This window comes from Salarias fasciatus, chromosome 8 (assembly GCF_902148845.1).
Source record: "Salarias fasciatus chromosome 8, fSalaFa1.1, whole genome shotgun sequence".
NCBI lineage: Eukaryota > Metazoa > Chordata > Actinopteri > Blenniiformes > Blenniidae > Salarias > Salarias fasciatus.
In genome coordinates, this window is record NC_043752.1 from 6,048,317 (window position 1) to 6,062,370 (window position 14,054).

General features: G+C 43.2%; 2 protein-coding genes across 7 annotated transcripts in view; one reads left to right on the forward strand and one right to left on the reverse strand.

Annotated features, from left to right (window-relative positions):
• Window positions 1–1,438: 1,438 nt before the first annotated feature.
• Window positions 1,439–7,228, reverse strand: dhrs7cb (dehydrogenase/reductase (SDR family) member 7Cb). 2 transcript variants are annotated; one of them, XM_030098215.1, is made up of 7 exons: window positions 7,102–7,228; window positions 5,792–5,948; window positions 5,059–5,171; window positions 3,699–3,909; window positions 3,528–3,620; window positions 2,908–3,078; window positions 1,439–2,820 (listed from the first exon to the last, which is right to left on the reverse strand). In XM_030098215.1, the coding sequence occupies exons 2-7, from the start codon at window positions 5,943–5,945 to the stop codon at window positions 2,612–2,614; spliced, it is 951 nt and encodes a 316-aa protein (XP_029954075.1). In that variant the 5' UTR covers window positions 5,946–5,948; window positions 7,102–7,228; the 3' UTR covers window positions 1,439–2,611. The 2 variants fall into 2 exon arrangements, with proteins under 2 accessions (XP_029954075.1, XP_029954076.1); XM_030098216.1 differs by lacking the exon at window positions 7,102–7,228 and adding an exon at window positions 6,314–6,347.
• Window positions 7,229–8,594: 1,366 nt separating this feature from the next.
• LOC115392934 (myosin phosphatase Rho interacting protein) overlaps window positions 8,595–14,054 on the forward strand; it is a 33,294-nt gene continuing 27,834 nt past the window's right edge. Inside the window, exons 1-2 of one of the 5 annotated variants that reach the window (XM_030097625.1) lie at window positions 8,595–8,614; window positions 9,652–9,812. In XM_030097625.1, coding sequence (XP_029953485.1) covers window positions 9,690–9,812 — 123 coding nt within the window. In that variant the 5' untranslated portion in view covers window positions 8,595–8,614; window positions 9,652–9,689. Of the gene's footprint in view, window positions 8,615–8,923; window positions 9,813–14,054 lie in introns of those variants that run through there. The other 4 variants (XM_030097626.1, XM_030097624.1, XM_030097627.1 and 1 more) reach the window with 4 other exon arrangements.

Consider the following 14,054-nt stretch of genomic DNA (forward strand, 5'->3'; position numbering starts at 1 on the left):
TGGATGGCCGGCCTCAGTGTATCAAGTATGATGACCTTTGTTCTGACCTTGAGAATGTCCACAAGGGGGTGCCTCAGGGGTCAATATTGGGACCCCTATTATTTATTATGTACATCAATAATCTGAGACAAAATGTGTCTGATGCCAATATTAACCTTTATGCTGATGACACTATTATTTACTGTTGTGGATCAACAGCTGCCAAAGCCATTGGGTCGCTGCAGAAAGCTTTTGATGTGGTTCAGCACACACTTCTGTCTCTAAAACTCATCTTAAATGTTGACAAGACCAAGCTAATGATCTTTTCAAATGCTAAAGTGTCCACTCATGAAGGAAGTGTTATAGAGGTGGTTCACATGTACAAATATCTTGGTGTCTGGCTTGATGATTCTCTCATTTTTAAACCTCACATAGATAACATGGCAAAGAAATTCAAGTTGAAATTGGGCTTTTTCTTCAGGAATAAGTTCTGCGTTTCTTTTAACGTGAAGAAAGGCTCGTCGCGGCAACTTTTTTATCAGTTTTAGATTATGGAGGTTTGTTTTATATGGACGCTTCTGCTCAATATCTTCACAAGATATAGACATAGACAGTCTTTATCATGCCTCTCTAAGATTTATAACGAACTGTAAAGCCGAGACCCATCACTGTGATCTGTACTCTCGTGTGGGATGGCCTTTCTTATCCACGAGGAGACTTGGACATTTGTATACTTTCATCTACAAGGCCATGCTTGGTCTGTTGCCCTCCTATATATGCGACTTAATCACACAGAGAAATGTCGACTCTCATTGTCTGTGCTCAAATGAATATGTATTGCTCTCTGTTCCGTTTGCCCAGAGCTAGGGAAAAGAGCTTCTGCGTACTTGTCTCAATATACTTGGAACAAGCTACAAAGGGACTGCAAACTGACCGAACTTGTTCCATTGAGCTCTTTTAAAACAAGACTGAGAGAACTCGAGACAGCATCTTTTATGTGCAACTGTTTTTCCTAATCTTACTTGTAATTTATAACGTATATGTTTATAATTTATTTGGAATTGTAACTTTGTAACTCCCAGGACTCCCTTGAAAAAGAGGCTGTTAATCTCAATGGGACTTTCCTGGTTAAATAAAGGTTAAATGAAATAAAATAAAAAAATAGCAAAAACAATCAATAGTCATGATCGTCCTAATTCTTCTTATTCTTATTGTTATCATTACTTTTTGTAAGTTTTCATTTCATTAGCCGCAACCAGAATCCAACATTTCGATTTATGTTTAAATAGAAAAATAAATAATTAGAGGTGGCAAACCCAAAATTGGGAAATAGCATTTTATTTGCTTGAATTTTATTTTCATATTCATAATATATTTGTTTATCATTAGATATTTAGAATAGTTATTTAAATATTTTTCGCAATACTGTTCAAATAAACAGTGAGTGACAATAGCAATCGTTACAGTGAGAGCTGAAAACAAACTGACTCACTACTTCCCTCTAATGTACTGAACTGATATCACAGAAATGTTTCATTCTGCTCCTTTACAAACAGAGTCCTGTGCAGCTGTTGGACCAAAAACTAAAAATATTTCCTGGTGGGACTGATAATTTTATTAAAAATGTGACTAATCAGTCATCTTTACAGGTTCAAATAAAAGACAATGAAGAGATGAGAGTGGAGGAGAAAATATTTCATGTGTCAACACAGCAACAACACCTCACATTAACATTTTACTGTAGAATTAAACGAGTGAACACACAACAAATTAAAACTTTATTCAGTTTGATGACTGTTTTTTTTCTTCAAGGATATGATCAACTTGAACTTGAAGATAATGTACAATCTTTAAAAGACACTTTGCTGGCTTGCTGGTATACATACTGTAGCACCTGAAGAAATAAGATTGTAAAAACTTTTTCAAGACAATTTTAGCCTGTTGAGAGTTTTCTAACTCTAAGTTCAGGAATTTCAATCAGTTTCACACTGTTTCACAGTCTCACATTAATAACATTTGTCTTTTTTAAACAGACACCAAACTTCGTCTTAGTCTTTAAAGACAGACACTGAAATTCAATATCTTGGTGAAATTGAATATATGAGATCTTGAAAGAAAGATCTTGTTTGAAGATCTGATGTAAATTGATTAGAATTCATCAGACCACATGAGGCCTTCATCTGCCTTCATTACGGCCCTCAAGTGAATTTTTAAATTAAAATTGGCAATTTTTGCCATTTATAAACCGTAACTATTGCTAAAACGTGTAAAAGCGTCGGAGTAGTAGTTCAGTATTATACCCCCTTCATCCCAACAAACAGGCTTTGCTTGCATCAACAGCACCTCGATGAATCAGTGGAGTCTAAAATGGAGTTAAAACACATCTTAGTGGTGAAGTTATGCAGTTTTTTGTTTTTTTTTAATTAAATGACCTGGAAACATGAACTAATTTAAATATCAATTGTGCATGTTAATATTGACATTGAGTTAGCTTGTTTTTCCTTGCATGAATCGGATCTCTTTCCTTTTATTGTTATTGCACCAGCCTGGAGCCTTCAGAAGATGCACATACTTTTTTTATCATTTCCAAACTCTATATTTCCTCGTGATCTGCGAATCTTTCTGCTTCCTCCTACAGCAGCTGCTCGGCCAGCGCCGAGTCCTTCACTCCTGCCGCCAGCACGGCGAAGAGGACGGGGGGCAGGAGGGAGCGGAGGTACAGGGCCACCAGGGGGATGGGGTGGGCCAGAAGCACCTCCTTCCTCTTCCTGTTCACCGTCTGCACAATCTCATTGGCCAGCACGGACGGCCGCACGCCGTGGGTCAGCTGACCGGCGATGACTGCAGAGAGAGAGAGGGAGGGAGAGACGTCACTGAGGGCTGAGAAACTTCCTGGGCGAGTGAGCTCGAGTCAGTTGGTCCTCTCACACTCGGCCAGGACATTGGTCTTGGGGGCGGGGTCAGTCTCAGGGGGCGGGGCCGGCGGAGCCGAGGCGTTGATGAAGGTGTGGCTGATGGTGCTGACCGAGATCCCGTACTCCTCCACCTCGGCCCGCAGGCAGTCGAAGAAGGCCTGAGCCGCATGCTTGGAGGCCGCGACTGAAAAGTACACACAGCGAAAACACAGTTATGGCGTTTCTGTTTCAGAAAAGTCTTGCATTTACACAGCAACATTTTGTAGGTGCTGTTTTTTTTGTAATAATCCACGTGTATGCACACCAAGAACAGTAGCTGCAAACACTGAAACTCCTTTGAACTGTCTTTCTAGGTTATTTTGATCCATTCAGCATGGAATGTGTCTCCACTTATGCAGATGATGGTGTAGTAAATGTACACAGTATTTCAGAAGTGACTTTAAATTTAAGAGTAAAGAGCACTGAGAAAAGTTCTGATTTCCTTCATTTCCATGGGGACTGAGTCACAATATTTTGAAAAAGTTGTGTTTTCAGTAGCTCCGATTTCGTTGCCATGGAAACGGACAGCCGAAACACAATAAAGGTTTTTAATTTTCATATTGGATGAAAACTTCCATCCTGCTGGATACTCACATGAACTTCTGAAGGGAACCGCCAGTCGTCCCTGGATACTGTTCACCAGTATGATGTGTCCACATCTTCTGGACATCATGGATGGAAGCACACCTGACACATCGGTTCAAAATATCAACATCATTTTGGGAAAAACTCCGTGCTAAACTGCGCCGTGTGCGTCCGACCCACCTTTAGCCAGAGAGCTGGGCCCGAAGTAGTTGATGTCCATGATGTTTCTGTCCACTTCCAGGGAGATGCTTTGAACCGGGGCTTTCAGCTTCATGCTGCTGTTGCAGATCAGCACGTCCACGCAGCCGTAGCAGTCCATCACCTCAGCAGCCACATCCTCCACGCCGTCCACGTCGCTGAAGTCCAGGATCACCAGCTTCGGGGCAAAAGTCTGCAGAGAGACATCGAACACTGCTCACTCTGTGTATCAGTTCCTCAAGAGACATTTTATTTTCATGTTTATTTCATTTGTGTTCCACACTGACTGTCACAAATGGTCTAATCTCCAGGATATAAATGACTCAAGAAAGTAAAACAACTGAAGCAGTCTGCTAAAAAAAAAAACAAACAAAGGCCTGAATAACTGAAGGGGGGCAAAAAAAAAAAACAAATAGAAAGAAAAAGAAACTGAAAAATGAAGGGGAAAACACTAGAGTTTATGCAAATCAATCAATATACAACATCTGAAAATCTTTCCTTTGTTTAGAATTGTTTTAATGAATTTTCAATGAGAGTCATTTCCTCAGCTGGCCCTCCACGACTTTTATTATAAGGTATTTTCTGCATCATTAAGTTTCTTAGGTTACAAATTCAAAGGTGTGGGGAAAAAAAGAATAACGTAGAATGTCAGGAAAGACTGAAAAACCTGTCATCTAACATACTACATGAAACTCAGATTTAAGCTTCCTCCACTGGAATAGCAATCCAACTTTGTTGTCTGTCCATGCGTGAACTCACAATTGCTCATGCTGCTAAAACAGCTAAAAGCTGTAAATCAGGAAATGTAAATGAACCCAACACCAACAGCAGACTGAAATGGAGGGTTTTGTGCTTTGTTTTGACACATGTGCTGAGGCCTGTGTGTGGAAGACACTGGGGGACAGTGAGTCGTCCAGCAGGATGTCCTGCTATTGTGTGGACCAGAGGAAGTGGTGATGAGGGAGGTGGCCACAGAACAGGATTATGATAAAAACAAAGACAGAGCCTGATATTCTCCAGCGTGACCCTGCATTGAGCCCCGCTGTTATTTCCCATCAACTATCTGAGGATTCTCATGGTTTTGTGAGGTTTTTCTTTGCACTCTGTCAAGAACTGTCACTGCGCTCTCAAAGTTTCCGTCATATATTAAAAGTCATGAGATAGAGTTTACTGGAGAGGGATCTGCTGGTCGGCAACGTGGTTTGCCAAAATGATGACTCAGCATGACAGAAAAGTAAGAGTAATGATGCTAGTTTGGAGGGGTTTACTCAGGATTTGGCGGGCATGTGATGCTTAAAGCTGAAACAACTGTCAGCAGCCAGCGCTCATTTGGTGTCCTCACCTCTCTGGGGTCCGCTTCTTTGGTCAGGGAATCATACAAAGACTCCAGTTTATCCCAGCTGCTTCCACAGAGAATCAGCCTGGCACCTCCTTTATGGAAGAGCTGGGCACACTCTGGACACAAGAGTCCAAACATGGTGAGGTACTGTGGTGAAAGCATTTGTTATTTCACTAAAAAGCTCCAGCATATTGTTACCAGATTTACATTTAGACACAGATCAACACCACAGTGAGATGTTCATCAGTTTAGCTTAAAATACAGAAAACTGGCGTCCGAACATTTAAAACATGAAAATAATTCCAGAAATATTAATGACATTTGAACAATAATGTCAAAAAAGTGGTTTTTGAAAACACATTTCTCATGGACACCTCCACTTTGTAGTGAGCCTTTTATGCTACTATTTGAGAAATAATGTTCAAAGTTGGATTGAAAGACGCTCTTGATGATTTTTTATGTGATTTATGAGAACATGATCAGTTTAGCAATGAGCATTTGTTTTGTATTTTTTTTAAATAAAGTACAGAAACGTCACATGTTTGGGAGTAAAAATCCGAAATATTAAGACTAGCTCTCTTCTAGCTTTAAACATTTCACAGCATATAGTTTGATTTATTCCATTTCCAAAAATAGCACGGACAGACTTTAGATATCAGAAGGCTTTCTTGACGCTAGAAACAAAACCTCCATCAGTTTGAGGTTAAATATTCAAAACACAAGCCGGGTCATTTACCAGTTCCCACCCCGGAGACGGCATCGGTGATCACCACCACTTTGTTCCGGACCAGAGACTTGGACATGAAGGTCATGACCTGGTTGTAGATGTAGTACACCCCCGCCGCCACGACGACCAGCATGGGCAACACCATCACCGAGGGGAGCCCCATCTTCTGCGGGGGGGAAAGAATCGATTCAATCAAGAAAACAATCAGAGATGATCCTTTCTTTGCTCTTTAATCTGGATTGATCTAATCAGTAACAATCGCTGATTTAGTCTCAGTTCAGTTTAGTCACGTGTTGTAAATGTGCTGCTACAATAGCGGAGGAGTGAACCTCGGGCTACGGAGCAGCTCCACGGATCATGTGTCAGTGTTTGTCCTCACTGGGAGGCTGAAATCAAGAGTAGGGGAAAAAAAATAGGTCAACCTCCAACCTGCACGTCTGTTTTGGAGCGGCTGGATAATATTTTAGAGGAGAGAGTTTTTATAACCTACCAGGAGTTTACTGAGGAGAAATGATAAATGAGAAGAAGAACCTGATTAATTGATTGCAGGGATGTCAGGTGTAGATTCTTCAGAATGTGGTGGCAAAGGTCCAGGTGACTCCATGCTTGTTAGACATTAAAGCGACTCAAACAACTTAAAAAAAAAATACAAAGAGACTGAAGATGAGCTCAAAAACCTGTAATACAATCTGGCATGCTATATAAACAGTCATTTTCAAAACACTGCTCTCTGAACGTGAAAAGTTTCTGAAATGAAAGTAGCAAAACCATGAGGAAATAGTTGGTGGATTTTTGGATAGCCAAACTGCGCTAGGCTAATCTGACTGATTTACCATGTCTCTTTACTAAACACTGAAGGAATTTGTAGCATTTATCTGTAAACAGACAAACTTTAACGTTGATCATTTCCCTGAATCTATCAATTTGCCAAATTTAGATGAATTTGAGGCCAGATTTGACGACGGCAGCTCTTGCTAACACGCTTCCCCATGTAAAGTGAGTGTGAGGACAGAAGCTAAATATATTCTGCCTCAGAATGTCTTGTGCTGTGTCATCTCCAGGAAGTTGTCATCAGACACCCCGAGTGGGGCAACAGGGGAGGTTAATACTTAAAAGCCGGGGCCGACCTTAGCTGTCCTCCTTCGTTTGGGCGCAAACACGTTAAGATAGCCTCTAATGCACATTACGAGTCACGGTGACTCCTGAGATCCAGGTCTCCTGCTTAGCCGGGCCTGATTAGGGTTAGTGGATATCTATAGTAATGACACACACACACACAGACACACACCTGTAATCTGTGTTATTATTGGTTCACTTACAGCAGGGACGAGGAGTTAATCCTTCGGCAGGACTGGCTGTTGACGGTTTCTTTTCTGGGTTTAGTTAAGTAACAGAGGCCCTTCTCCTCCCTTTACGTCCCTTGCCCATTCACACAGCCCCGGTCTTCTCTCTTATGTGTGTGTGTGTGTGTGTGTGTGTATATGTGTGTGTCCACCCGGCTGCTGTCCACTGGAACTTGATGCTTATAATAGCGATCCCCCCCTCCACCCAGTTGGAGTCAGACATTAATACACACATATGCAGAGCGCAGTGTCCGAGGCACGTCGCCGTGTTGATGGAGCACCAGGGAGAGTGTCAGCTCTGCTCTGTGTCAGACGGGAAGTGTTTGTATTGTACCGCTGTTTTAAAGCCACTCAGGAATGCTCGCTAGCCGATAATGTACTCGGCCGCTAATAAAAACTCAACTCGGGAACAGCTCGTAATGAGGGAGACCAAACACTTCCTGATGCTTTCCCACACGAGGACGCGATCCGGTTTATTTTTACTAAGCAGGTCCATTTACAGCACGCCGCGCAGTGGTGCAGTGGTTTCCTCTGCAGCCTGACAGGAGTTTGCATGTTATCTTTGTGCATATTTGTCTGGATTGAGGAATGGTGTCAAAAACACTATTTAAAAAAAAATCTATATCAAAGTCTGAAACTTTTAGATTTCAATTGAAAACTTTTGACAGTGTGTTTGAAAAATGCTAGGACCTGTACCGATGAATATTATTTTAGAAAAAGAAAAAATATACTAGTAGAAACTGAGTAAACTACAATATATTTCATATAACTGATTTTTTTTTTTTGTTTTTTTTGTTTCAGAGTAAAACTGAAGTTTAATGGAAAACATGTATGAGGAACATTTAAAATGTGTGGCATAAACTGCAATGTGAACTGTGAGTATAATAATAATGTGTGAGTTTGATGATTATAACGTCCCAATGTGAAAACCCTGATCTATAAATGAAACACTGGAGGATTGCTTATGTTACATGATTGAAATGTAGACAAAAAATGTAAAGAAAACAAAACAATAAACAAATTCTGCACACTTTATAATATAATTGACATGAGCAACATGTTGCAGCAGTTTTTAAAACAAACAAATAAACAAACAAACAAACAACTGTTCAATAATACTTTTTGTTTTATTTTGGGTTCCTAAAACATGTTCAATGTTTGGAAATGCAGTCAGATTTATTTTTTCCAGATTTTGTTGAAAACTGAGTGGAACCCTGAATCTCCTCACCCACCTGACCTGTCGACGGTTCACCTGAGCTGCAGTAAGCCTGGTCTAGCTGTAGGTGGCGAACGTGAGCAGAATTCGCTGGATTCAACATGAGCGTGCCTGTTGTGAGCTACACCCTAAACTCTGCCTGAAATCCTCCCTCCACCTCACTCTCCGCCCTAAACCCTCTGTGCTCCACCCAAGACTCCACCCATAACCCCTTCCTCCACCTCAGCCCCCTCCCCAAACTCCCTCCTGTGCTCTTCCCTCCTCCTCGCTCTTTCCTCCCCCATTGGCTCTTCCCTCCTCCCTCATTGGCTGTTCTCTTCTTCCCCCTCCACCTTTTCCCAAGGCTGTACCCTTTGCTTTCCCACTTCCACTCTTCCGGCCTCCTCCTTCCCTGTGCTCTTCCAACTACTCCACCCTCCTCTCCAGTCTGTTCTTTGCTTCTCGCCTTTCCCGAGGCTCTTCCCTCGCTTTTCGCTCCCCCCCCCAACCCTTTCCTCTGCCCTTTCCGCCGCTCTTACTCCCCTCCCCCCCCCTCCCCCTGTGCTCTTCCCTCCGCCCCATCCGCTCCGCCCTCGGCTCCTCCCTCCTGCTTCCCTATGTGCTCCGCCCCCAGGCTCTCCCTCCTCCTCCCTCTGCTCCTGTGGGAAAGAAGAAAATAAACGTACGGCGGCTAACAGGCTAGTTATGGACCCGAGTCCCGGATCCTCCTCCTGACCGTGTCCTCCTCCACACCCGGAGCTCCGCGGACCGACACTCTGCCTGGAAGGAAACACTTTCTGGATTCCCGCACCTTTTTTTGTTTTTTTTTTTTTTCTTTTCAAAAGAAAAACTTACAGGCTTTGGGGAGGATTCCTTCAGCTAGCCCGTGCAGCTAACGGAGGCTAACCTCACCCTGGATGAAGTTGGCATGGAGCGGCTGCTGCGGGGGGGATAGCCGCTTGCAAAGCTCTCCTTTCGGACCGGGCACCGGGAGTCCCGCGGTCACCTAGCGTCCCGGAGCCGGGAGGGTGTAGCCCGGCGTTGTTCCTGCGGATCATTTCTCCGGGAAAGCTAACAGGATATTAGCCACCTGGGCTAGGCCACGGACTGCAGAAAGCATTCATCACCCACCGAGCCATGGGCAGGCTGGCTCACTCCCCGAGAGGCAGCTGGAAACACCCGATCCGGGACGAGGAGCTCTGATCGAGGCCACACTAACTACTTTTATCAGTGTTTCACTCGAAGATGGCCCAGAGTTTTGGAGCTTTGTGCAAGTTGGAATAAAAGAGTAAAAAAAAACAAAAAAAAAACACACTGCAGCCCACCTTCCCCCACCTCCCCCGAGAGTTCACAAAGTGCATGAAATATAATGTCTACCGCCAAAGAAAATCCCTGTAGGAAATTCCAGGCGAACTTCTTCAACAAGAGTAAATGTCAGAACTGCTTCAAGCCCCGGGAGCTGCACCTCCTGACGGATCAGGACCTGACCCAGGTGAGAGCTACGATCACGCTCCTAAAACGCCTCAAACAAAGGTTTTCACGGGCTGTCAGGAGAGGAGACCCTCTCTGGGAACTGATGCTAAACTCCCGTGCAGAGAGATATCACCACTGGGGATGAGGAGCATGCTAAATAACAGCAACTTAGATTTTAGGCTCTGAATCAGGGGTGTCCAATGTAAGGCCTGCGGGCCAAAACTGTCCCGCAAGAGGCTCCAATTCGGCCCAGGAAATGATGAAGCAAAGTGTAAAATTTCCAACAACACAGATCCAAATCAGTTATGCTGCTATGAAAGGATATTTCAGTTTACTGTTTACAAATTACTTTCAGTTTCTAACAGATTTTACTGGTCCGGTCAACTTGAGGTGGCTGTGTGTGTTTAAGTGCCTAAATCTTAAAGCTTCTGGCTTCTGATCTTGCTCAAATGCATCCTCACAACATGCTACTTCATGGTGTGACTGCAACTCCTACTGAAACTCAATAAGTAAACAAGCCAGAAACATCATTTTCTTCTTCCAAAAAAAATTAACTTGAAGATTTCTTTGAGGTTTTTACATTTAGCGGTGTCATCTTGCCATATGTTTAGCTTTAAATGATTAGTAGCACTCTGTCTGAGGAGTCGTAGAAACCAGCCGGATGTGATTAAAGTGATGCAATCAGTGAGAGATTATCTGGCTGTTTATTTTGGCTCGATCACAAGACACCTCCAGTCTCTCATCGGGAGTGTCGATCACTTTTTAGCAGGTTTTTACTCCTGAAACTCTCAGAAGTATTTGTTTTCCTATAGTAGACTTGTAATCTGGTAATAATCTGGTGACATGTTTGTCACAGTGCTGGAATTACAATTTATAACATCTCAGAGCTTTTTTTTTTGCACATTGAGCCAAACCTGTTACTCTAGTAAACAGTCATGGAAGTGCTTCACCTGTTCTGTAGTTGCAGTGTTGTCATCTGTTGTCACTCAATTCCTCCAGGGAAGAAGTCAGTAAGACAGAATGTTTACGCCCACTAGGAAATGGGAAAAGTAGAAAAATATGTCTGCTGAGCTGGGAAGCTCCCATTTTTGTTTGTCTTGACTTTTAATTAGAAAATAGAACTTTTCCCATTGTTAACTGTTTGAGTTCATTTCTGCATGTATGCAGAATAACTCCACTGTCATCACACTAGATTAATAATCAAAGACTTGATGATAAATCCATACAGTAATTGCAAAATTATGTCTTATCTTCAATATTGCTCCATGGCACAGTTTAAACCCTTTGATTAGCAGAGTTTTCTGGAGCCAGCGTCCTCTGGATCACACCTGGACAATAATGCTTTCTGAATAAATTATGGGTGTTGATCTGTAAGTATTATGGTGAATACATAACACTGAAGGAGTCTTAATGGACATAGATGTGTTGAATTCATCAACAGAGAGACTTTAGCCATACGTAGTTTTTGTTTGGCGTTGTTCTACATGCCAATGCCTGACAGCTTCATGTTGATCCGAGTCCTGTTTGAATGAGCAATCTGCAGGAAACAGAATAGTTTTTGTAATGTAATGTGTTTTTTGTTGTATTTATGTAAATGGTAGTGAAGTTATTTGCATGCTTTGTTGAAGTGTTATCCAGGCTGCTGAATCTTGGTGTGTAAATCCTGTGCGCTTCAGGAAGCTGGCTATTTATCCCCCTGTTCAGACTGAAGCGTGTATTAAAAAAAAAAAAAACCTGAAGCAGCTTTCAGGGAATCAAACCTCGTTTGTCGTGTAAACAGAACAGCTGAAACGGAACCAGAGTTCACCGTTTTGACTCGAAAAAGATTGTAAACATGTCCTTGATCTGCTATTTCCCTGAAGACTGGGAAATGGCCACAAAGAATTGAGTCACCGATCTGTAAATGGAATCTGTGTCGTCATGATAGAAGTTTGCACACTATAGGAATATGATTTGATATATGGTATTTATAGCATCAAGATAGGGTGCAAGAGAAGTCCTTTTCAGTTTCTATGGGCAGCGTTACCATAAATTGGTATTTTTCAAAGTAAGTTTGCATATATTTTCAAACAAAACAGACAATAAAAAAACCACGTTTCATCTAGTTCCTCATGAATACTTTGTTGTTTTTGCGATTCTTGTATATCGATTCCCCAAAACAGTTTTTTCGATTTCCAAATTGACAGTTGGATGTGTCCATCGATGACTTCCTGTTTTACTTCTTCTGTGGTTGAAATGATTGAGGAATGCATGGCAACACCTCCACCTGGTGGCCGAGGAAGGCGCTTTTCTTTTTCGTGACTGTTGAATATTTAATGGTGATTCATAGGAGTCTCGAAACTACTTTTAATGTTGACTGTTTTGGCACCGGCTGGGTTTTTGGAATCGATTTGTGAGTTTCGGACGTACTCTGCACACTTTGGGTTCCTCCGTTGATGAGGACCCTGAATGAAGATGAGCAGAAACTGAGTGAAGCTGCAGTCAGCTGTGCGGGATCGAACACGTCTTTTTCTACTTGCCCCTCCTCTCTCGCTCTCTTAGATCATTAGTTTAGTCTCTGTTGTATCCTGTAATTGATCCCAGATGATGAGGCCCAGATGGGCCCTTGAACGCAGCTCAGGAGCCAAACGGCAACGTCAGCATCCTCCTTTTCTAGTGCGTGTATGTGTGTTTGTGTGTGGAGGGGGGGTGTGTGTGTGTGTCTTGTTCAGGAGTGTGTATTGCTTTCAGTGCTGCGTTAACCCTTCGGACGCCCGCGGTTACATCACTTCCTCTAATCCTCCCTTTGACCCGGCCCACGCTCTCTCTCCGTCTCCCCGTGTGACGACACTCACAGCCAGAGGGGCTTACTTCCAGGAGAAAGATGGTGTCGTCCCCACACACACACACACCCATCTCGCCGTCGTCCCGGTTGCCTCACGGCTTTTGAAAAAATGCATCCTTGCTCTGCCCGCTGGCCAAACAGCTCGGCTGCACAAGTGAGGGTTTAACGCCCGGTTAGCGCCGCTGCCGTTAACGGCGACCCGGAGCTGCGTCACGTTGACACTGTTGAACTTCTGAGCCCCGTCCAGCAGGTCCAAAGTGACGGTGAGGACGTGAACTCGGTGACCTCCAGACCCAGTCGAGCCACGTAAAGGTGATTCAGCCGGCGCTATTTCCAGTATTGAGCTTCAGGTTGGAAGTTTGGCTTCAAAACAGCCCGCATTGAAAAGTTATTGAGCGGGACGAGAGCCAAACGTTTAAAAGACGGCGTCCAGTACAAACAGCTGAGGAGAAAAGGTGGGCTGGGGGAGGGGCGGCTGCTGGAGTATTTTATTACAGTCGGCGTGCTCCAAAAGGACCGCTGTGTTTTCAAGTTCCCCTGTTTGCTGCGGCGGCTTCAATCTGGTGACTTAGCGTCAGCCGCAGGACAGCCATCACGCCATCCCAGGACAGAAAGCGAGGGGATGCAGGCAGGGGAATGTCGGAGGCGTGATGAGGAGGAGGTAGCAGCTGTTTCAGGTTTCTCGAACTTGTGAGGAGATCTCCTATTGTTTAACTGCTGAAGCAGCCACGGCTTCTCCTTTACCAAAGACAACTCTTTTTAAAGAATCACTGGTTGAATCATTACCATTCTCTCATGAAAGTAAAAACTCCTACATAAAAAGAAATTCTCTTGGCTGCATGTTTCTTTTGGATGAACCAGGATTTACACAAACTTTCTAGGACCTCGCATCGATACTAAGGATGTTCCAGACGGCTGATTTCTCTGTCAGCAAAGTGAAAATTTAAGTCAAGATGGGATAAACGCTCAGTATTTAGCAGAATTTAGAGCCAGGTGTTAAAAATGTTTTCCCACATTTTGTCTTTTGAGCCATTTGATGCTTTGAGACAGTTTCCTCAATTCAGGTATAAAGGTTCTGATTTCTCAATGCCATTAATTAAAATTAAAGTGCTGCAGTCTTTCCTGTAGGGTTTCTCTTATCAAAAGTTAAGACTCATTTCCACTTGCTGTGTAAATGGGGTCTAGATGTAAGTTTTCTCTGAAGCTGCGCCAGCAGATCGGGGTTTTTGCTGACAACAGTCTTGGAGAAGGAGCATCCTGAGTCACTCCATCGTTGACACAGGCCAGGCTTTGTTACCGATGATAACAAGCAGAAGATTTAATTTGTCAAGTCCTGTGGGGTTCGACCCCGATGACTTTTATTTCCTCACCTCCTGGGAAAGCTCAGTTCTTGGGAAGTGGAAGTCTTGGCCCGAAAACATCTTGGAAGGCAGCTTT

Excerpts from the sequence above, each read along its gene's own strand:
- dhrs7cb (XM_030098215.1), bottom strand. The coding sequence starts at position 5,945 with ATGGGGCTCCCCTCGGTGATGGTGTTGCCCATGCTGGTCGTCGTGGCG. Across the intron at positions 3,621-3,698 it reads GCCCAGCTCTCTGGCTAAAG|GTGTGCTTCCATCCATGATG; the intron begins GTGGGTCGGACG and ends CCGATGTGTCAG. Across the intron at positions 2,821-2,907 it reads GACCAATGTCCTGGCCGAGT|TCATCGCCGGTCAGCTGACC; the intron begins GTGAGAGGACCA and ends CTCTCTCTGCAG.